Source organism: Taudactylus pleione, unplaced genomic scaffold (assembly GCF_031769625.1).
Source record: "Taudactylus pleione unplaced genomic scaffold, aTauple2 ptg000377l, whole genome shotgun sequence".
Classification (NCBI taxonomy): Eukaryota; Metazoa; Chordata; class Amphibia; order Anura; family Myobatrachidae; genus Taudactylus; species Taudactylus pleione.
The window spans coordinates 5,665,814-5,686,466 of record NW_028284778.1 but is presented as its reverse complement, the minus strand read 5'-3'; the positions used below and the strand labels follow the sequence as shown (position 1 = coordinate 5,686,466).

The 20,653-nt window shown below is 44.8% G+C and overlaps 1 protein-coding gene across 1 annotated transcript; it reads right to left on the bottom strand.

The window, feature by feature from the left end:
* Positions 1-7,562: 7,562 nt before the first annotated feature.
* Positions 7,563-20,335, bottom strand: LOC148508078 (uncharacterized). The gene is made up of 7 exons (XM_088445206.1): positions 20,262-20,335; positions 15,249-15,326; positions 15,046-15,143; positions 13,505-13,616; positions 11,223-11,320; positions 10,951-11,062; positions 7,563-9,319 (listed from the first exon to the last, which is right to left on the bottom strand). Exons 2-7 carry the CDS (start codon positions 15,280-15,282, stop codon positions 7,659-7,661), a joined length of 2,115 nt encoding a protein of 704 aa, XP_088301332.1. The 5' UTR covers positions 15,283-15,326; positions 20,262-20,335; the 3' UTR covers positions 7,563-7,658.
* Positions 20,336-20,653: the final 318 nt, after the last annotated feature.

Sequence of the window (20,653 nt, the reverse complement as noted above, 5' to 3'; positions counted from 1 at the left end):
CATTTAATTTCTTTTTTCATTCACTGTGCAATGTTTATATATGTTTTTAGAGTTGAACTGCAGTTAATTTTTTCATATGTTCAATAAAATAATATATTTATAATTTTCACAGCCTATGTTTTTATATAGTGATTAGCACAGACAGTATTAGTGTTGTGTACTTTGGCAAAGGCACGTGAATTGCGTGGCACACATTATTTCTCTGATTTGCCATGTAATATTGAGTTTTGTTAGACGTTTATGGTTATATTGCACAGAATATGTTACAGGAGCGTATCCAAGAAAAAATGACACGGAGGTCACCATGACTGACGTGTGTGGCTTACTGTGAGGGACTGTGGCCCGTGTGCTTGCTGTGAATAAACGGTCTGTCTATATAGTTAATTGTGTAAAATATCATAGCATATGATCTATAGTTGTACTATTATCTACCTGATATAGGATATAGTGACTCCGTAAATGACGAAGCCGTGGAGCTAACAAATCTTGGTATGGTGAATATAATAGTGGGGGGGGGTCTCCAGACCAAAACCCACAGTCCAGTATCTCACCTGTCCCAGTGGACTCAAAGCTCCAAAGACTCCCTAGGAACCAACTGCTCCTGCGACTTCCAGACGAATGGAACAAGTAGGTGTGATGTTGGTCACACCTACTTCATCCCCCATCTCTCTCCAGCTGCCCTCTCACTCCTCCTGTGTAACCACAGTGGTCTCATTCCTATTGTGACTCCAGCAGACTCATTCCAACCCCCAGCACCCCTGCATTTCTACAGCAGGCCTCGTCCTCCTCCGTTTCTCTGGCTCCAGCTTCCCCATGTGTCACTTTAGTCCCACAATGACACTACAGCCCCCCATATATCACTCCTGCTCCCTGTCAAGTTTAGTTCCCCCATATAACACTTCTGCTCCCTCCTGTATCAGAGTCTAGCCCCCTCCCCATTACACCCATAATACCACACTGGCTGCATTTTCTTTGTCTGTAAAATCTCCCTAAAACTGGGAGTGTCTGTAAACTACTTGCTACTGTACTGTACAAGTGTATTGAACAGTGTTGGAATACACTTAAGTGGCAAATAGTTTGAAAACTCTCCCTCATGTTCTCAATTTGAGCTCTCACAGAGATTGGATTACACACTGCAGGGAGCCGACAGGCAGCTGCTCAGCTGTCATCAACCCCAGTGACTCCTGTAACATTTTACAGCACTGAGCCGGGACTGAAAATGAATGCCCCCCAGCTTGGGCGCACCCTGCACCCATTGTTCATACCAGGGCCGTAGGGAGGGTGGTGCGGCCGGTGCCTCCGCATAGGGCGGAAGCCTGGAAGGTCACCGGCCGCTACCTGCTGGGTGCCGGAGGTCTGCAGGAAGAGACCTCCTGAAGTGCTACGCGGCAGAGTAGAGCAACGCTAAAGAAGTCCCCGCCCTCCACCCGATGGCTGCTCGAAAAGGTATGCACTCTCAGGGCAGGAGGGGGGGGCGAGATGAGCGGGAGTGCAGCACAGAGCGCACTGCCGTCCTGCTACGGCGCTAGTTAATACATGCTCCCCATTTTTTCTGCAGCAGAGCCAGCACTTACCTGAGCCTCTAATGCTCTGTGCTCAATGTGACATGTAGCTAATAGGGATGCAGCCTGTGTCTACACTGGGTGGGCTGTCCTGCTCCTCTGCTCAGGGCAGCCTGCCTGGCTCCTCTTCACGTCTAAGGTGTGTGACGTGACATCACATTCACGCCTTGTTATAAATTATAATCGGGAACAAGGAAGCAGCAGCGAGCAGACTCTGCTGGCTTCCCATGGGGCTGCAAGTAAAAATGTATTTATATTATATCACACCTCTATTAAACTTTTTGTAATCTTTGCTGCGCTGACTTAATAGACACACTGCTCAATATCTAAAAAAAAAAAGTGCCCGATAACGACAGGGGGGCATGTGCTTTGGTGCCCCCCCCCCCCTGAATCCGGAGGACACGGTTGCACTTATGCTTGTCCACACATTTTATGATTGTAGCCACAATCACTGGTTCTGCCTATGACATTGACTATAAATAACTTGATTTAGTCCTGGATTACCAACCTGTGGCACCGCTGAAAGTGCCCAATGGCTCACCAGGCTGCCACAGCAGCCAGTTTGGGAACCACTGCTTATATGTTGCTGCGAGGAACAGCTCTCTAGTCACCTCATAGAGGAGAGTTCATCACCTGAAATGTAATTTCACTAACGTTTGAGTAAGCATCATTATAAGGGAGGTTTATGGAGGTGGAAGGCAATATGGGAGGACTCTGATTTGCTGATTACAGTCTGCATATGGGGGTGTCAAAGTATGGTCAATGTGTGAAAAGGGTTTTGGGGGAAAAACAATATTTATCAGAGAGGATTCTCACTCTCTGTATTGTATATGGGCCCCAGAATGGTGTCTGTGTGTTTGGCAGCTGCTAGTAAGCTCCCTCTCTCATACGGCGGTCACTGGGATACTCCCTTCCTACCCCTCTCTCATACGGCGGTCACTGGGATACTCCCTTCCTACCCCTCTCTCATACGGCAGTCACTGAGATACTCCCTTCCTACCCCTCTCTCATACGGCAGTCACTGAGATACTCCCTTCCTACCCCTCTCTCATACGGCGGTCACTGGGATACTCCCTTCCTACCCCTCTCTCACACGGCGGTCACTGGGATACTCCCTTCCTACCCCTCTCTCATATGGCGGTCACTGGGATACTCCATTCCTACCCCTCTCTCATACGGTGGTCACTGGGATACTCCATTCCTACCCCTCTCATACGGCGGTCACTGGGATACTCCCTTCCTACCCCTCTCATACGGCGTTCACTGGGATACTCCCTTCCTACCCCTCTCTCATACGGCGGTCACTGGGATACTCCCTTCCTACCCCTCTCTCATATGGCGGTCACTGGGATACTCCATTCCTACCCCTCTCTCATACGGCAGTCACTGGGATACTCCATTCCTACCCCTCTCTCATACGGCAGTCACTGGGATACTCCCTTCCTACCCCTCTCTTACGGCGGTCACTGGTATACTCCCTTCCTACCCCTCACTCATATGGCGGTCACTGGGATACTCCCTTCCTACCCCTCTCTCATATGGCGGTCACTGGGATACTCCCTTCCTACCCCTCATACGGCGGTCACTGGTATACTCCCTTCCTACCCCTCACTCATACGGCGGTCACTGGGATACTCCCTTCCTACCCCTCTCATATGGCGGTCACTGGGATACTCCCTTCCAACCCCTCTCTCATACGGCGGTCACTGGGATACTCCCTTCCTACCCCTCTCTCATACGGCGTTCACTGGGATACTCCCTTCCAACCCCTCTTACGGCGGTCACTGGTATACTCCCTTCCTACCCTCACTCATACGGCGGTCACTGGGATACTCCCTTCCTACCCCTCTCTCATATGGCGGTCACTGGGATACTCCCTTCGTACCCCTCTCTCATATGGCGGTCACTGGGATACTCCCTTCCTACCCCTCTCTCATACGGCGTTCACTGGGATACTCCCTTCCAACCCCTCTCTTACGGCGGTCACTGGTATACTCCCTTCCTACCCCTCACTCATACGGCGGTCACTGGGATACTCCCTTCCAACCCCTCTCTCATACGGCGGTCACTGGGATACTCCCTTCCTACCCCTCTCTCATATGGCGGTCACTGGGATACTCCCTTCCTACCCCTCTCATACGGCGGTCACTGGGATACTCCCTTCCTACCCCTCTCTCATACGGCGGTCACTGGGATACTCCCTTCCTACCCCTCTTACGGCGGTCACTGGTATACTCCCTTCCTACCCCTCACTCATACGGCGGTCACTGGGATACTCCCTTCCTACCCCTCTCTCATATGGCGGTCACTGGGATACTCCCTTCGTACCCCTCTCTCATATGGCGGTCACTGGGATACTCCCTTCCTACCCCTCATACGGCGGTCACTGGGATACTCCCTTCCAACCCCTCTCATACGGCGGTCACTGGGATACTCCCTTCCTACCCCTCTCATACGGCAGTCACTGGGATACTCCCTTCCTACCCCTCTCATACGGCGGTCACTGGGATACTCCCTTCCTACCCCTCTCATACGGCGGTCACTGGGATACTCCCTTCCTACCCCTCTCATACGGCGGTCACTGGGATACTCCCTTCCTACCCCTCTCTCATACGGCGGTCACTGGGATACTCCCTTCCAACCCCTCTCTCATACGGCGGTCACTGGGATACTCCCTTCCTACCCCTCATACGGCGTTCACTGGGATACTCCCTTCCAACCCCTCTCTTACGGCGGTCACTGGTATACTCCCTTCCTACCCCTCACTCATACGGCGGTCACTGGGATACTCCCTTCCTACCCCTCTCTCATATGGCGGTCACTGGGATACTCCCTTCCTACCCCTCTCATACGGCGGTCACTGGGATACTCCCTTCCAACCCCTCTCTCATACGGCGGTCACTGGGATACTCCCTTCCTACATTTTCATTCTTTTCCCCTTTGCTTAACTTGTCTTAAGAAACACAAATAGACAATTACAGATTTGATTTGTATAATATCCATATGTGCCCAATACTGTTATTTCATCTACTTTATTATTAAATGAAAACATGTATAAAGGGTATAAATGCAGACTGGGAGCACATACTAATATAGATACAATTATGTTACTATCTCAGCTAGATGTTATACAAATCGCACGCTCTCTATGCCTGTGGTATACATTTTTTTAAAAATGGTCGCAGTTTTCAGAGCTGAAAACCCTGCGGCACGTGAAAAAAAATTATACGTATTTGCAGCTCCATACTTTGGAGCTGACATACTTACCCAGCTGCTGAAGACCCGGCTCCCAATGCTGGATGCAGAAGACACCGCTTCGGAAGGTGAGTAATTAAGCACTAATTAAGCTAATTGGAAACTTTCAATTGCTTAATTAGTCATCAGGGAGGGTGCCGCCGGGGTCCCAGAGCAAGTCCTGCTGCTTTTTCCTAAAATTAATGATTTTAGGAAAATTCACACTTGCTCTGGAGGTGCGATAAAAAAATCTCCCGGGTCTCAAAATAGCAAAAACCCTGCACCTAATTGAATATAAAAAATCCTGCACCTTCAGGAAAAACCTCACATGTACGGGATTTTTGCTATTCTTGCACCCAATTGAATATGCCCCTAAAGCTGGGTACACACCTAAAGATTTTCTGTCCAATCATCCAACTAGTTGATTAGTTGGAATGAAAATCTGGTAACATACGGGATGATCAGCAATTTGCTCCTAAATGCCAGAAAACAGATGAAAATGGCCGTTAGACAAGTGTGTTAAATGTTTGCTCTAAACAGTTTGTTCAAACAACAGTTTTTGTCCATTTTCCGGCGTTTGGGAGCAAATTGCTGATTGACATTTGCTTTCATACCTTACCAGATTTTCATTCCAACCAATCAACTAGTTGGAGGATTGCAAAGAAAATCTTTACGTGTGTACCCAGCCTAAGAATATATAAAATAATGGACACAATGTAACAATAGTTTGGTTCTGATATCCAGCATAAGTGTAACAGAGTAATAATATAAGATGACCACAAGCTTCTCACTTCATAGGGAAGGAAACCATCAGATATAATTGGGACATCTGTGTAACTTACTGTCTAACCACAGCTACCGTACATATACTACAGAGCATCACATTCATTTCTACATCGGATTGCTATGTATAAGGGGTTCAAGGATTAATAACACATCACTGAAGACTTTAACTTCTGGTCATTGCAAAGTTTTTTTTATTGTGGTTACATGTGTTTTTAATTGTAATAAACATACTTCACAAAAATATAATTTTCTTAATTTTAGTGCAACAATTTAACCCTATTAACTGCTGCATCTGAACGATCAGGAACGTTGGTGGATCTACACAGGTTCTGCCTCAGATTAAAGATTGATCTTCATTTAAGGATTACAGACAAAGAAAAGGATTATTGAACTGAAAACTTAATATTAATATATACATACAATTTGAATCCTTTTGTATACACAATTGTCTTCCTATTGGCACCCAGCCCGACTATCTTAACATTTAAACCAGATTATTTTCTTTTCTGTAGCAAATTTCACAATATCATTTTCCCTATGTAATGATTTGATAAGTATATGGACAACAATGGGATTCCTGTGCAAGCATATTACTAAGGTTCCTAGTAGTATATAGTAACAGATTGCAGAACAAATGTGGAACATCTCATACCATTATTACACATATTCCGCCGAACTTTAGAGAGAATATTTGGCCGTTGACATCAGTCCCTGCCCCAGTGGAGCTTACAATCTATATTCCCTACCACATGCTCACACGGGTGTTTCTAGAGGAGGGGGCCCGTGTGCAGTCTCCGACATGGGCCCCCTCCTCTGTCCGGCGGGCGGCAGTGAACTGAGCTGCGCGTGGCCAGCGCCGGAGTTATAGACTCTGGGCACTAGAGTGCACCCAGAGTCTATAGAGGATGCACTGTTCACCGGGAAAATGGCCACCGCCGCGGCCATTTTCCAGTCGTTTTCACAGCGCTGGACCCCCGCGCCGACATGGGTCTCCGGAGAGGTAAGTAATTCTATGGGTGCAGGGTTTGTGGTGCAGGGGCCATGTTACCCGCACCCATTATAGATACGCCACTGTGCTCACACACATATACACTAGGGTTCATTTTTGGTTCGCAGCCAATTGACCTACCAGTATATTTTTGGATTGTGGAAAGAAACCAGAGCCCCTGGAGGAAACCCACACAAGCACAGGGAGTATATACAGACTCCACATTTAGGGCTATGATGGGAATTGAACCCATGACCTCAGTGCTGTGAGGCAGTAATGCCCTGTTCAATTAGAGCATGACATAATTTTAAAGTGTCCCCAATCACACATCAGGGCTGATTCTGAGTCACGTGGAAAGTGGCTGTAATTGTGGCAAGCCACGGAAGCCTGGTTTGCAACTTTATGCTAATGCCTGTATCCATTCAACTAACGCGGGGGTTCGTGTGTTTTCAAGTGGAAACTAGTGATGCTCATTTGTCTTACACTGGCTGCCGTAATCATCATTAGTATCAGCCGTCAAGAGATCTGTCACAGGATAACAAACCTTTGTGTACAATCTGGTCCCGATTCGGATTTGCACAAAATATCCATCTACCGTCAGATCCCTTGAGGTTTAGCAGCTGTCTGTGCTGGCATATGCAACTCTCAGCAATTACGTGCCATTCAGAGGCAGACGTGTCTCAGTCCGCATCTCCTCTGGCTGCTGAGTGAGCATGTATGTGGCATTGCGGGCTATTCAGAGTTGAGGGCATACAAACAGCCGCCTGATTTAACACGGACCTCTTGCACAATGACAGCGCTGGTGTAAATGCATAGATAGTGATGGTGGCTACTCTAATAAGCGTAAGGATTGGGGCGGAGCAACCATATAGATGCGGCAGATTCTGTATACTGGCAGTTATGCACAATTATTTCCAAGTATGGGAAGCACCAGAATAAAACTCTATATTTATCTTTAATAATGTCAACATTAATATTTAGATAGTAGCAACAATGATTAAGGTCTATCAGCTCATTGAAATTTATTTTTTTATCGTGTGTAAGAGCGCATTTGTGTGAAAAACATTTACCACACTCAGAACCTGCAATTAAAATGGTTTCACACCTTTGTGACTTCTCTGATGTTTAACAAGATGTGATTTCAGATTAAAACATTTCCCACACTCAAAACATAAAAATGGTTTCTCACCAGTGTGAGCTTTCTGATGTTTACGGAGATCTGATTTCTGGATAAAACATTTCCCACACTCAGTACATGAAAATGGTTTCTCACCCGTGTGAATTCTCTGATGTACAACAAGCGTTTGTCTCTCTGAAAAACATTTCCCACACTCAGAACATGGAAATGGTTTCTCACCTGTGTGAGTTTTCTGATGTGTAGCAACATGTGATTTCTTAGCAAAACATTTGCCACACTCAGGACATGGAAATGGTTTCTCACCCGTGTGAGTTCTAAAATGGATAACAAGATGTGCTTTCCGTTTAAAACCTTTCCCACACTCAGAGCATGAATATGGTTTCTCACCTGTGTGCGCTCTCTGATGTTTAATGAGATCTGATTTCTGGGCAAAACATTTCCCACACTCCGAGCATGGAAATGGTTTCTCACCTGTGTGACATCTCATATGTGTAACAAGATCTGATTTGCGTTTAAAACATTTCCCACACTCTGAGCATGGAAATGGTTTCTCACCTGTGTGATTTCTCATATGAATAACAAGATCTAATTTGCGTTTAAAACATTTCCCACAATCAGAACATAAATATGGTTTCTCACCTGTGTGAGCTCTCTGATGTGGAACTAGATCTGATTTCTTAGCAAAAGATTTCTCATACTCTGTACACAGAAAATGTTTCTCTCCTGTGTGACTTCTCTGATGTGCAAAAAGGCGTGCTTCATTAGCAAAACATTTCCCACACTCAGAACATGGAAAGGGTTTCTCACCTTTGTGAGTTATCTGATGTACAACAAGATGTGATTTCCGTGTAAAACATTTACCACACTCAGCACATGGAAATGGTTTCTCACCTGTGTGAATTCTCTCATGTATAACAAGATGTGATCTGTGTGGAAAACATTTACCACACTCAGAACATGAATATGGTTGCTCACCTGTGTGATACCTCTGATGTATGACAAGACATGATTTAATCTTAAAACATTTCCCACACTCAGAACATGGGAATGGTCTCTCACATTTGTGAGTTCTCTGATGTACAACAAGAATTGATTTCTTGGCAAAATATTTCCCACACTCAGAACATGGGAATGGTTTCTCACCTGTGTGAGTTCTCTGATGTACGACAAGATGTGATTTCCGTTTAAAACACTTACCACACTCAGAGCATTGAAAAGGTTTTTCACCTGTGTGACTTCTCTCATGTACAACAAGATGTGATTTCCGTTTAAAACACTTCCCACACTCAGAACATGGAAATGGTCTCTCACCCGTATAACTACTAATAAATACTGACTGATGTATAAAAAATGTACCACATTCAGAGCAGGGGAACATTTTAGCACCTGTATGAGCTGTACTATGTGTAGCAATATCTGAGTTTTCAGGAGAATAGTCTCCAAGATTAGAGGTATCATTTGATCTTTCTGCACTTTGAAGCACTGGATGTATATTTAGGGCAATGCAGGTTTCCTCTTGAGAATCTCGTATGAAGCTGTTATCTTCTGTTTTAAAATCTGGAGACAAAATCAAAGCTCCCTCTGTGGTATTAATGCTTCTGTGTCCATCTGCTGGAAATAAAAGAAATATATGGAAATAAATGTCCTTTTCTCCCCCCATTTTATCTATTAGTGAGTATGAGTTATTCAGTTGTTTAGTTTCAATGAGCAAATTATAAACACTTTATTACAATTATAAATTTACATTTTGCAAATTAATGTGATTTATGTTGATAAGTTATTTTTTTTTTCTTTTAGTCCATTGGGGAACACTGAAGTATTGAGAGTTGGGCATTTTGCGAAAACTGTAAAATTCAGGCTCCTCCCCCTATATATCATGTATGAGAAAAGAGACAGAAGACTCTTTGTAGGGCACACTTGTAACAGTGAAGACTTATTAGCTAAAATTTTACTTTTATTGTGAATATTAAAGTAGTATAATTTTAAACAAACAAAACAGACTTCATTTTTGAAAAAAATTACTCTTAATAAAAAATCGGAGTTGATAGTATAAGTACCCCTTAGTGTTTATAATGTTATTGTATTATCATTTATGTATCTGACAATAGAAGTGCTATGTAGTTTTGTTACTTTAATATTGTCAGAATAATTATGGCCTTGTTATAGTGATTCATCACCATGAAATGTGTATATCATGATCAGTGTGTGTTTTTCTTCCTCATTGATTATCAGGTTGGATAGTTGGCACTTTTTTAGAGGAAAAGTCGTCGTACACATAAAAACGATGTGAAGTATAAAATATATTAAGCGAAATTATAAAAATGCATCATCTGAAAAATAGAATTAACATGCTCATTTGAATATTATATAAGTGATGCTAATATGGTCACTTAGGGGAGTTGGGAAACTGCACTTCTGAATCCTATCATAGAAAACCTGATTATCACAATCTAATTAAATCCAATGTGACCCAATATCACAGGATCTATATGAACTACAATAATTGTCCAGACACTTGGGGAAGGATAGGATGTCCAGAGAGACAGTACTGAATGACCCCGGATGTGAAACATGGACGCATGTCTAAAATTAAGTGTTCATCACCTCTCCTCTGTCTCACTCTACTCAGTGCAACCACCCTCAGTGACTGCAATGTTTTTACATCAGGGCACTGCTGTGACCGTTGCCTGACAGTAGAGGCGACACGGTCTTCCTTCCTCCACAGGGTGCGCTGCATCTGCTCTCTCACCCCGCTGTCCACTGCATCACACAGCGAGGCAGCAGAAGTAATGCCTCTGTGTATACAATCAGTATAACCATCTATCGCACAAAGATCATCACAAAGATGTTTAAATACCTGTTAACCGTCATGCATGCTACTTAAGTGAGATAAGATTCTTATGCTGTATGGATACTAAAACGCATCTATTAGTCATGCTATAATTACTATCCATTATGTAACTCTTCATAGAGAAGCTTTCTCAATTGGTTGCCTGCTGTCCATAAATACAGTCCAGGGTATATTCCATGGAATGGCCAATGAGAATAGACTAGGTGTGATTGGCGTGTGGAGCGGCTACTGAAGTGATGTGAGCAGGAGTATAATAGGGGGTTATTGCTACTGACTAGACCACTGGGCAGATACATTGCCCTCATTAGTTTGCTCTGACAGAGGAGGATGTAGAGACTGCTGTAGTGACAGAACAAGGAGAATATGTGACTCTGTAATAAGTATTACTCACCTGTGCTGATATCTGTAGGGATTTCCTCCTCCTTACACTGCGGATAAACTTTCACATACATCTCTTCTTCTCCCTCTGTATCTTCTACCTTAATATCAGCCATGCCTCCACCCTAAGCAACCCAAAAAACAATAAAATAACACTGTAATAATATACAACCTAATTTATTGAGATTAAACAGTAAAATAGAGTATTAGACACACACAACTTCTCTACAGATCATACAGGGAAAAGTAATTTTGATATGTGGTAAGACCCTAACTCCCATCTACCTGATCCTCCTGTGGGGTCCTGTGATTCTCCTCTGTACAGTCCTGGGTATAAGGAGACCGGGGACATCTCTCTGGGGTATCTCTGTTACTGGCTCCATCTGTAGGAGACACACAGTGACTGGGTAAATTGTATATATGCGATTATCAGATGAAGTGCATATATTAACATAATCAACTAGGGAAAGCAGGAATGACAATGTGCTGAAGTTGCTAAGTATATGTCACACATCGGGATCCCAGACCCCATTACCGGTTCCGGAGTACTCACATCACGGCCACCTATGTTCCTCCTGGCCGCAGGTGCCATTCCAGAGGACTGTACTTGCCAACCAGTATGGTGTTTGGCAACCTCTCCACACTCACTCATTTGCTCTACATGGGTTCCGCCATCCTGGTTGCGATCACCTGACTGCACTGGCCAACAATAGTCTAGCTACATTGGTAACCTGCTCCCCTCATCCCAATGTAACTCAGATTGCCCTATACAAACCTGGACTTGCAATGTGAACATTGCCAAAACAACTTCTCTTCTCTGAGGATCAGTCTCCTGGTTCTGTTTGCATTCTGCTCCTAAATCCAGTCACCTGTCTCCTGCATTGCGGCCAAGCAGCTTCTACATCACCTGCATCCAAAATATAACCTGCCTGCTGCTTCTAAGTGCAAAGTACTCAGTTCCAAACAGTGGTGTATCTAGACTTTTCTTTTAGTGGGGCAGTTCAATAATTATGGTTGACTCTTCCCCTCTCTACGCATTACTCCTCCCACTTCCAGTCCTAACTCATCCCATTGAATCCCTACCTCCAAATTTGCTCTTTGTAGAGTTGTGGCATCATTAGTTTTCTCTGGCATCCCGTCCCAGTATTTTCGGTTGCGGATAGTTCCCCTTCAGTAGATGTACCCTGACGTCATCACTTACTACCCACATGGACATAGAATGGGAATAGTAACCTGTGGCGAAAGAAGCGAATCTGCTAACGTACAAATTTCTACTATTGGTGGCCAGATACTACAGTGGAGACAAAATAATGGTGCTGTCAGGGTATGAAACCTCACTTCCGCCCTCACTCCACGTCACGTCCGGTACATTCACTGAAGGGGATCTATACACAACCCATTATTTTCCCAGCTCTATAACTGAGATGGGGCTTGGCCTGAGAAGGTGTCCTCTGGAAGAGCCAATGCCTGCCTTATTGTATTTATTCTTTATTGCATGGCTTTGAAGAAACAGATTATTATTATTATTAAGAAGCAAAAGTGAATTAATACAAGACCCACTTTTAGTATATAACTGGCCCATAAACGAGACAGCACAATGCAGTAGTATTTGCATACAGATATACAACCACACATCCTGTACATGTAAAGTCTGGCTGTTTAGCAGTACAAATCAAGTGTCAGCATACTTGGCAGTTTCATGCCATTTGCCAGGAGGAACAGACATCAAGGGGTGATACTGACCGATCCGTCTCACTCCTCCTGGTCTATATGCATCCTCTGCACCGTCTTGATCAGCAGCTCCTGCTCCAGGCAGCCGTGGCGTAGTTCTCCAGCAGCTCCAAAACATGCCCAATGCCCAGTGCCGCAATCGGTGCTGGACTCCAAAGTAGAGAGACGCCATGCTCACAGTAGTCCTGCCCCTCACAGTGACGTCACACTGGGCCCCGACGGTAGGTGCGCGGCATTATAACTTACTGCACAGGCAGAACTCATCTTGCTGGCTGCAGCCCTGGCAGAGCGCGGGTGGGTGTAAGCCCTGATCGCCCCCCCAGGGTGATAGGGACTGATGGCTCCTGATGTATGAGATATACCAGAGTATGTGGGGAGGAGACTGGTCAGATCTCTGGGCTGGTAACACACAGTGACATGATGTGAGGGAGGGGGGGAGAGCAGGAGTATAATAGGGGCTGATGGGTCCTTATGTATGAGATACACCAGAGAGTGTGGAGAGGAGACTGGTCAGATCTCTGGGCTGGTAACACACAGTGACATGATGTGAGGGGGACAGCAGGAGTATAATGGGGCTGATGGCACCTGATGTATGAGATACACCAGAGAGTGTGGGGAGGAGACTGGTCAGATCTCTGGGCTGGTAACACACAGTGACATGATGTGAGGAGGAGAGCAGGAGTATAATAGGGGCTGATGGCTCCTGACTCCCCCACTGGATATATACATTGTCCTCATTACTCTGTACTGACAGAGGAAGGTGTAGGATAAGAGACTGTAGTGACAGAACAAGGAGAATATGTGACTCTGTTCTGTATTAAGTGATTATTACTCACCTGTGCTGATATCTGTATGATTTTCCTCCTCCTTACACTGCTGATCACCAGTCGCATACGTCCCTTCTTCTCCTTCGGTATCTTCTACCTTAATATTAGTCAAAGCTTCACCCTAATTAGTAATAATATATATATATATATATATAATTATTATTATATTACTAACAGCGGATGCAGTGGCACTCGAACAGAGAAAGGCTCTACAGCAGGCAGATATCACCAACGTTTCCATTTTAATTCATCGTTGGTGATATCTACCTGCTGTAAAGCCTTTTTCTGTTCGAGTGCCGCTGCATCCGCTGTTTACATTTTGGGGCTCCGGACTGGGGCGCCCTACAGAAAGCACCGACGATTGTACTGTATATAACGAGTGTGCCGCCCATCAAGATTGTATGTATGTATATGTATATATATATATATACATACATACACATACACACACACCTACCTTACCTATGATCTCTTTCTCCCTCTATACCTACCATTATGGAAGCACTCAGTGATTGCTCCAATACTGAGAATACAAAACTTTATCAAATTACCACCCCAACTCTCAGCTCCTTTGCTCCTCTAAGCTGCTGAAGGGGCTTGTCTACATTTCCTATACACTACATTTGTCTAACACACTTCCTTTCCTCACACATCCTATTGGATCCTCTACAACCAGGCTTTCCTTCCCAACACTCCCCAGAGACTGCACTTATGCAGGTGATTCATGGTTGGGATTACTGCTATGGAAAGGCCATTACTCCAGTATAATCACCTGGACCTCTCTGCTGCATTTGATGCTGTTGACCTCTCTGTACAAATGCTACATTGCCCAGGTCTTCAGGACAAAGCTCTATCCTGGTTCCCATACTACTTATCAGGCATAAAGTTGCTTCTCTTGATCCTTCCCACTACTTCTTTTTCAGCTGGAGTGTCACACGGCTGTCCTAGGTCCTCTGCTCTCCACTATCTATATTGTGTCTTGGAAAACTAATAAGCTCCTTTGGATGTCAGTATCATCTCTACGTGGGTGATACACACATGTACTTATTCTATCTGGATCTGTCACCATCAGTATTGGCAACATTACTGAATCTCTGCCATATCACCTTGGATGCTCTATCACCAACTCAATCAAGAGAGCGTTAAACATCTTCCCACCAGCCATTAGCTCAGTAGCCTGGTCTTCCCCTAAACAGGCTGTCACCGCTACTATCTGTTCTGCTTGCACTGTTCGGACTAAAATTTCCCAGCAGAACATTCTTCTATTACTCCGCTCTGTCAATTGCTACACAGGTCGCCTGTATTTTACAATATATAATACTTCTACCAACATATTAGGCCATGAACACAACTGCATAAATAGACATCTCCTCACTGGTCTCATAATATCTCCACACTTGACCAAGATCTGTGTCTCTCATCTATACTCATTACCTGCTCCCATTACCAGTAACATTATACTTTAGTAATGTCTGACTTCGTACACTGAAACAAAGCAGGAGAATATCAGTGTATAAGACACACACAGCTTTCCTACAGATCCCACCTACCTGATCCTCCTGTGGGGTCCTGTGATTCTCCTCTGTACAATCCTGGGAATACAGAAAACGGGGACATCTCTCTGGGGTATTTCTGTTACTGGGTCCATCTGTAGGAGACACACAGCGACTTAGTACATTGTATATATGTGATTATCAGATGATGTGTCTATTTAGGTATTCAGAGAATATGCTCCCAATTCGTCTCCTCTTACCCAGTGAGGTCAGTGGTTGGTGATTCTCCATCATCACGTCCTTGTACAAATCCTTGTGTCCTTCTATATACTCTATGTCTATGGAGAGACAGACAGTGACATCCTGACATATAGGAACCTGACACACACAATGATACAGTCATCACCCAGACACAGCCCCTGGTGTTACTGTATAATGTCCTATTCCCAGCAGTCACCTCTCCAGTCAGCAGCTGAATGATCTGGTTGGTGAGCTCCAGGATCTTCTGGTCATTGTATCTCTCATGTATGAGTGATTGCAGTGAGTACACCGTGATGGGGATCTGGGTCCTGCCCAATCCTCCTGACACACAGGGACGACCGCTGGTTGCCTTACGCTTACCTGATGTCTTCTTCACCTCAATAAAAAGATAAATTAAAAATCCACCTATTTGGAGGGGTTACCCTTTAGGTTAATTGTGCAAAATATATGTACAGTACAGCAACCGAATGACAGTTCCCATGTGGTTCTCTGCTCTACAGCGCTGATTGGGTAAGAATCAGACCGCTCTCAGCCAATCAACTGGCAGTTTCTATGAATGGCAGAGAGTGGTCCGATTCTTATAAATCAGCGCTATAGTGCAGAGAACCACGTGGGACAAGGCATTTTTTTTTTAATTTCACCAAGACAGGATTTCCACTGGACAAGGGGACGATCACCGGCAAGGAGTAGGTGAGTATGAAGTGTGTGGATGTGTGTAATAAAGGATTAAAACATTCGGTGTGCGAGTCCTCTCTTTTTTTTTTTTTTTTTAAACAATTTCTTTACAGTGGAACTAAAGGTGCCAGCAGGCTCTTAATGTCCAGGCATGTAGCCACTTGTAGTTCTCCAAGTGCTTTGCATGCCAGGGCAGGTTTGTAGGTCCACTGTAGAGAACAATATTATTTCTATATTTTACACCATTACTCCTGCACCCAGCACCACCAGGGGTGCAGGAAAGAGCCCTGGACTGAAAAGTAGATCCACGGGAGGGTGGACCCTATTTTATTTTTGGGGTCCACACATTCTGTGGATTTCCGGCCCTGGAATGACCCGTTTGCGGCTAAATAATGCTTTGGCAGGAGTACTCCATTCTATGTGTCCCCCTGCTATGGTATTACTAGCACTAATTACTGGAGAATAGGGGGAACCCAACAGTGGTATTTCCCCTAATTTAGATTTGGGTTTTTGATCGTAAAATGTTCCAGCGATGTCCAGAGATTTGGATTCGACTTCAAACACGGTTCTATATTTAAATCTTTACTCTTTATTAGTTGGCAAATAGGTGATATTTGTCCTACGCCAAACTCAACTAGACTAGAGCCAATTGGTGGAGGCCCAGTGTACACAATTCTAGATGCAGGTACCAAATCCCGCAGTGGGGGGGAATCTCATCTAACACCAGCCCCAATGAGGCACCACTGGTAAAACTGAACCAAGTGCAAAATAGAAAATGCAGCACTACCTGCGAGATCCTAATGCCTGCTAACAACTCGGTTATATGACAGCAGAGATATGGTAGTTGGGAAGCACTACCTGTAAGATCCTAATGCTGACTTAAGGGGCCTATCCATTAGCAGATCTTTCTCTACGATGAAAGACAAAAGATTTATCCCTTGAAAATTCCTGGGGCTGTGGTGACAGATATCTGTCATGTACATGACAGATTTTTGCAAACGACGAACGATATTGCATGACATCATTCAGGGAGTGGATTTTTTTGAATGTTTCTATTAATTTTCATTAAAAATATCGTTCGTCGTTTACTGCTTATAAACTGACAGATATTTCTAATATCTGTCAGCGATAATTGACCAACATGTTGGAGAGACGAAAGACACAATTTGTCGGCCGCGGGAGTGCGCATCTGTCATCGTTCAGGGCCTATTCATGACAGATAAATTGAACGACTGAACGATATATCGTTCATCGTTCAAATATATCTGCTAATGGATAGGCCCCTTAACTCTGTTATATGACAGCAGATATATGGTAGTCTGGAAGTACTACCTGTAAGCTCCTAATACCGGCTAACTAGGTTATATGTCAGCCGAGATGTGATATAAAATAATGTTTTCTGAATGAGAAACTGGAGCATGAAGAAGAGGCTGATCAAATTAGAAGCTAACTTCAGCCTCATGCTGGGAGCTGAGTTATGCATCATCATATATCACTGTACAGTCCCCTCTCCTCTATGTAATAATAATACCACATATCAGTGTGTGTTGGAGGCTGTGTTATTCCTTATCATATATCATTGTACAGTCCCCTCTCCTCTATGTAATAATACCACATATAAGTGTGTGCTGGAGGCTGTGTTATCCCCATCATATATCACCCTCTCCTCTATATAATAATACCACCTAACAGTGTGTGCTGTGATATCCCCATCATATATCAATGTACAGGCCCCTCTCCTCTATATAATAATACCACCTATCAGTGTGTGCTGGGAGCTGTGTTATTCCACATTATATATCACTGTACAGCCTCCTCTCCTCTATATAATAATAATAATAATAATACCACATATCAGTGAGTGCTGGGAGGTGTGTTATCCCTCATCATATATCACTGTACAGCCCCCTCTCCTCTATATAATAATAATACCACATTTAGGGATGGACATCGGAAGCCTGACATCGAATGGTTGCCCGGCTTCAGACATCAAATCAATCGATGTGATGGCAACTAGCCATTGCATCCAAACCATGCAATAGTATAACCATCGTGATGGTTATACTTGCACTTGGAAATAGGGCGGAGTCTGTGGGAAAGGAGGTGGAGCCTCACAGCTCCCCTCTTCTACATCACTGTGGGGGCGTGGCCAGCACTCTCCAAGATGCTGGGCTGCCCCCGGGCTCCCCTACACTGAGAATAGATGCTGTGTGCATGCGCACAGTATTAATTCTCCTGCTGTTCACCCGCTGCTTTGCAGAGCAGCAATTTGTGCTCACCCCCAACATCCAACCATCGGATGGGCATCAGAAAGCTGCATCCGATGATTGGCAAACATTGAATTTCCGGTATTCGATGGAAAAAGTACTCCCATCGAATTGGAAACATCGATGGTTACTAACTATCGGCTTCCGATGTCCATCCCTAACCACATATCAGTGTGTGCTGGAAGCTGTATATGCATCATCATATATCACTGTACAGTCCCCTCTCCTCTATATAATAATAATACCACATATCAGTGTGTGCTGGGAGCTGTGTTATCCCTCATCATATATCACTGTACAGTCCCCTATATAAAAATACCACATATCACTGTGTGCTAGGGGCTGTGTTATTCCCCATCATATATCACTGTACAGTCCCCTATCCTCTATATAATAATACCACATATCAGTGTGTGCAGGGTTCTGTGTTATCCCCCATCATATGGCAGAGCTTATTTCCCCTTCATGCTAAGGACCTGGAAAGTGATGCGAGTGAGGGCAGAAATGCGATTCCATGCCCATAAAATCCACATAAAGAAGAAACTGCTTCGCTCGCCACACTTCGGGCTCGGTGGCTCACCACAAGATTATATTCCCCCTTTTTGTCTACGTGGGCGGCAGGGAATGATGTTGGACAGTAACTGATGACGTCAGGGTCCTCTCTATGAAGGGCATCTGGACACTACCAAATCATATAGCACTGTACAGCCCCTTTTCCTCTATATAATACCACATATCACTGTGTACCAGGGGCTGTGCTATCCCTCATCATATCACTGTACAGTCCCCTCTCCTCTATATAATAATACCACATATCAGTGTGTGCAGGCTTCTGTGTAATCCCCCATCATATGGTAGAGCTTATTTCCCCTTCATACTAAGGACCTGGAAGTGACGTGAGGGCAGAAGTGCGATTCCATGCCCATAAAGTCCACGTAAAGAAAAAACTGCTTCGCTCACCACACTTCGGGATCGGTGGCTCACCACAAGATTATATTCCCCATCTATGTCTACGTGGATGGTAGGGAATTACGTTGGACAGTAACTGATGACGTCAGGGTCCTCTCTGTGAAGGGCATCTGGACACTACCCAATCATATATCACTGCACAGTCCCCTCTCCTCTATATAATAATAATACCACATAGTGGGGTAGATGTATTATAGTGGCACGTTAAGTGCCGCTATAACGCTTCCTGCTTCGCCTCTTTACCGAGGCGGAGCAGGAAGCACTACCGATAAGATGTGTGAACATCTCACCAGCCGGAGAGGAGGAGCGTTAACTCCCCCCTCCGGCGCTACCCGCTACAGACCACATCGCATCAGTGCTGATGCGATGTGTGTCAGGCCCGGCCGGCTCCAATGAGCATGCGCGGGATCTCGCAAGTATCGCGAGATCCCCGCGTGCAGCCTCGGAGCCGGTAGCCATCACTGCAGGGACAGCACTGTCCCTGCTGTGGGTATAGGCTAACGCCAGGCTGTAGCTGTCGATAACGACAGCTACAGCCAGCCGAACGGTCAGACGATCTGACCGTTCGTACATAGCCCAGGCTGTCGGCGCTGCTTTCTTGTAGAAAGCAGCGCCGATAATGACAGGGGCGCATAGCGCCCCTGTCATTTACCGCCCAGACCCCCGATCATACATCGGGGAGAAACAGTATCAGTGCACTTAACGTGCGCTGCTACCGTTTCTGGGCTTCATACATCTACCCCAGTGTGTGCTGGGCGCTGTGTTATCCCCATCATATATCACTGCACTGTGCCCTCTCCCCTATATAATAATACCACATATCAATGTGTGCTGGGAGCTGTATTATTCACCATCACATATCACTGTACAGTCCCCTCTCCTCTATATAATAATAATAATAATAATAATAATAATAATACCACATAGTGTGTGCTGGGAGCTGTGTTATCCCTCATTATATATCACTTTACAGTCCCCTCTCTCCTATATAATAATAGCACATAGTGTGTGCTGGGAACTGTGCTATCCCCCATCATATATCACTATACAGTCCCCTCTCCTCTATATTCAAATAATATACAATTTTATAGTACACATTACCTTGCTCCGACCGCCTGTTTCAAGAATGTCTATAACAAAATGGCAGCAAAAGCCTCTGTGGCCCCGCCCCCTCCTCTGCATCACTGGCTACACGCAGATTATTTGAGTTTACCCAATGTTGGGTCTGGGAGACTAGAAGAAAATGGCCTCCGCTCATCGAAAATGCGGACACCATATGTCCTCTAGTATCCTCTAGAATTTGGTGATGAAACTGTGAGCGGTCAGATGCAGGTATCTGATAAGTCACCAAACATCCATCGCATTTGCTGCCATCTGATTGGCTAATTGGTGCGTCAATCATTACACTGAGGGGAATGAGAGGATTTAGGTCGCTATAATGAGAGGTACAGGGCGGACAATAGCCAATAGCTACAAGAAGATGAAAGGGACGG

Coding starts and splice junctions, on each gene's coding strand:
- LOC148508078 (XM_088445206.1), bottom strand. CDS start 15,282: ATGATGGAGAATCACCAACCACTGACCTCACTGG. Junction 15,144..15,248: donor CCAACCACTGACCTCACTGG/GTAAGAGGAGAC, acceptor TGTCTCCTACAG/ATGGACCCAGTAACAGAAAT. Junction 13,617..15,045: donor GGACCCCACAGGAGGATCAG/GTAGGTGGGATC, acceptor ATTACTAATTAG/GGTGAAGCTTTGACTAATAT.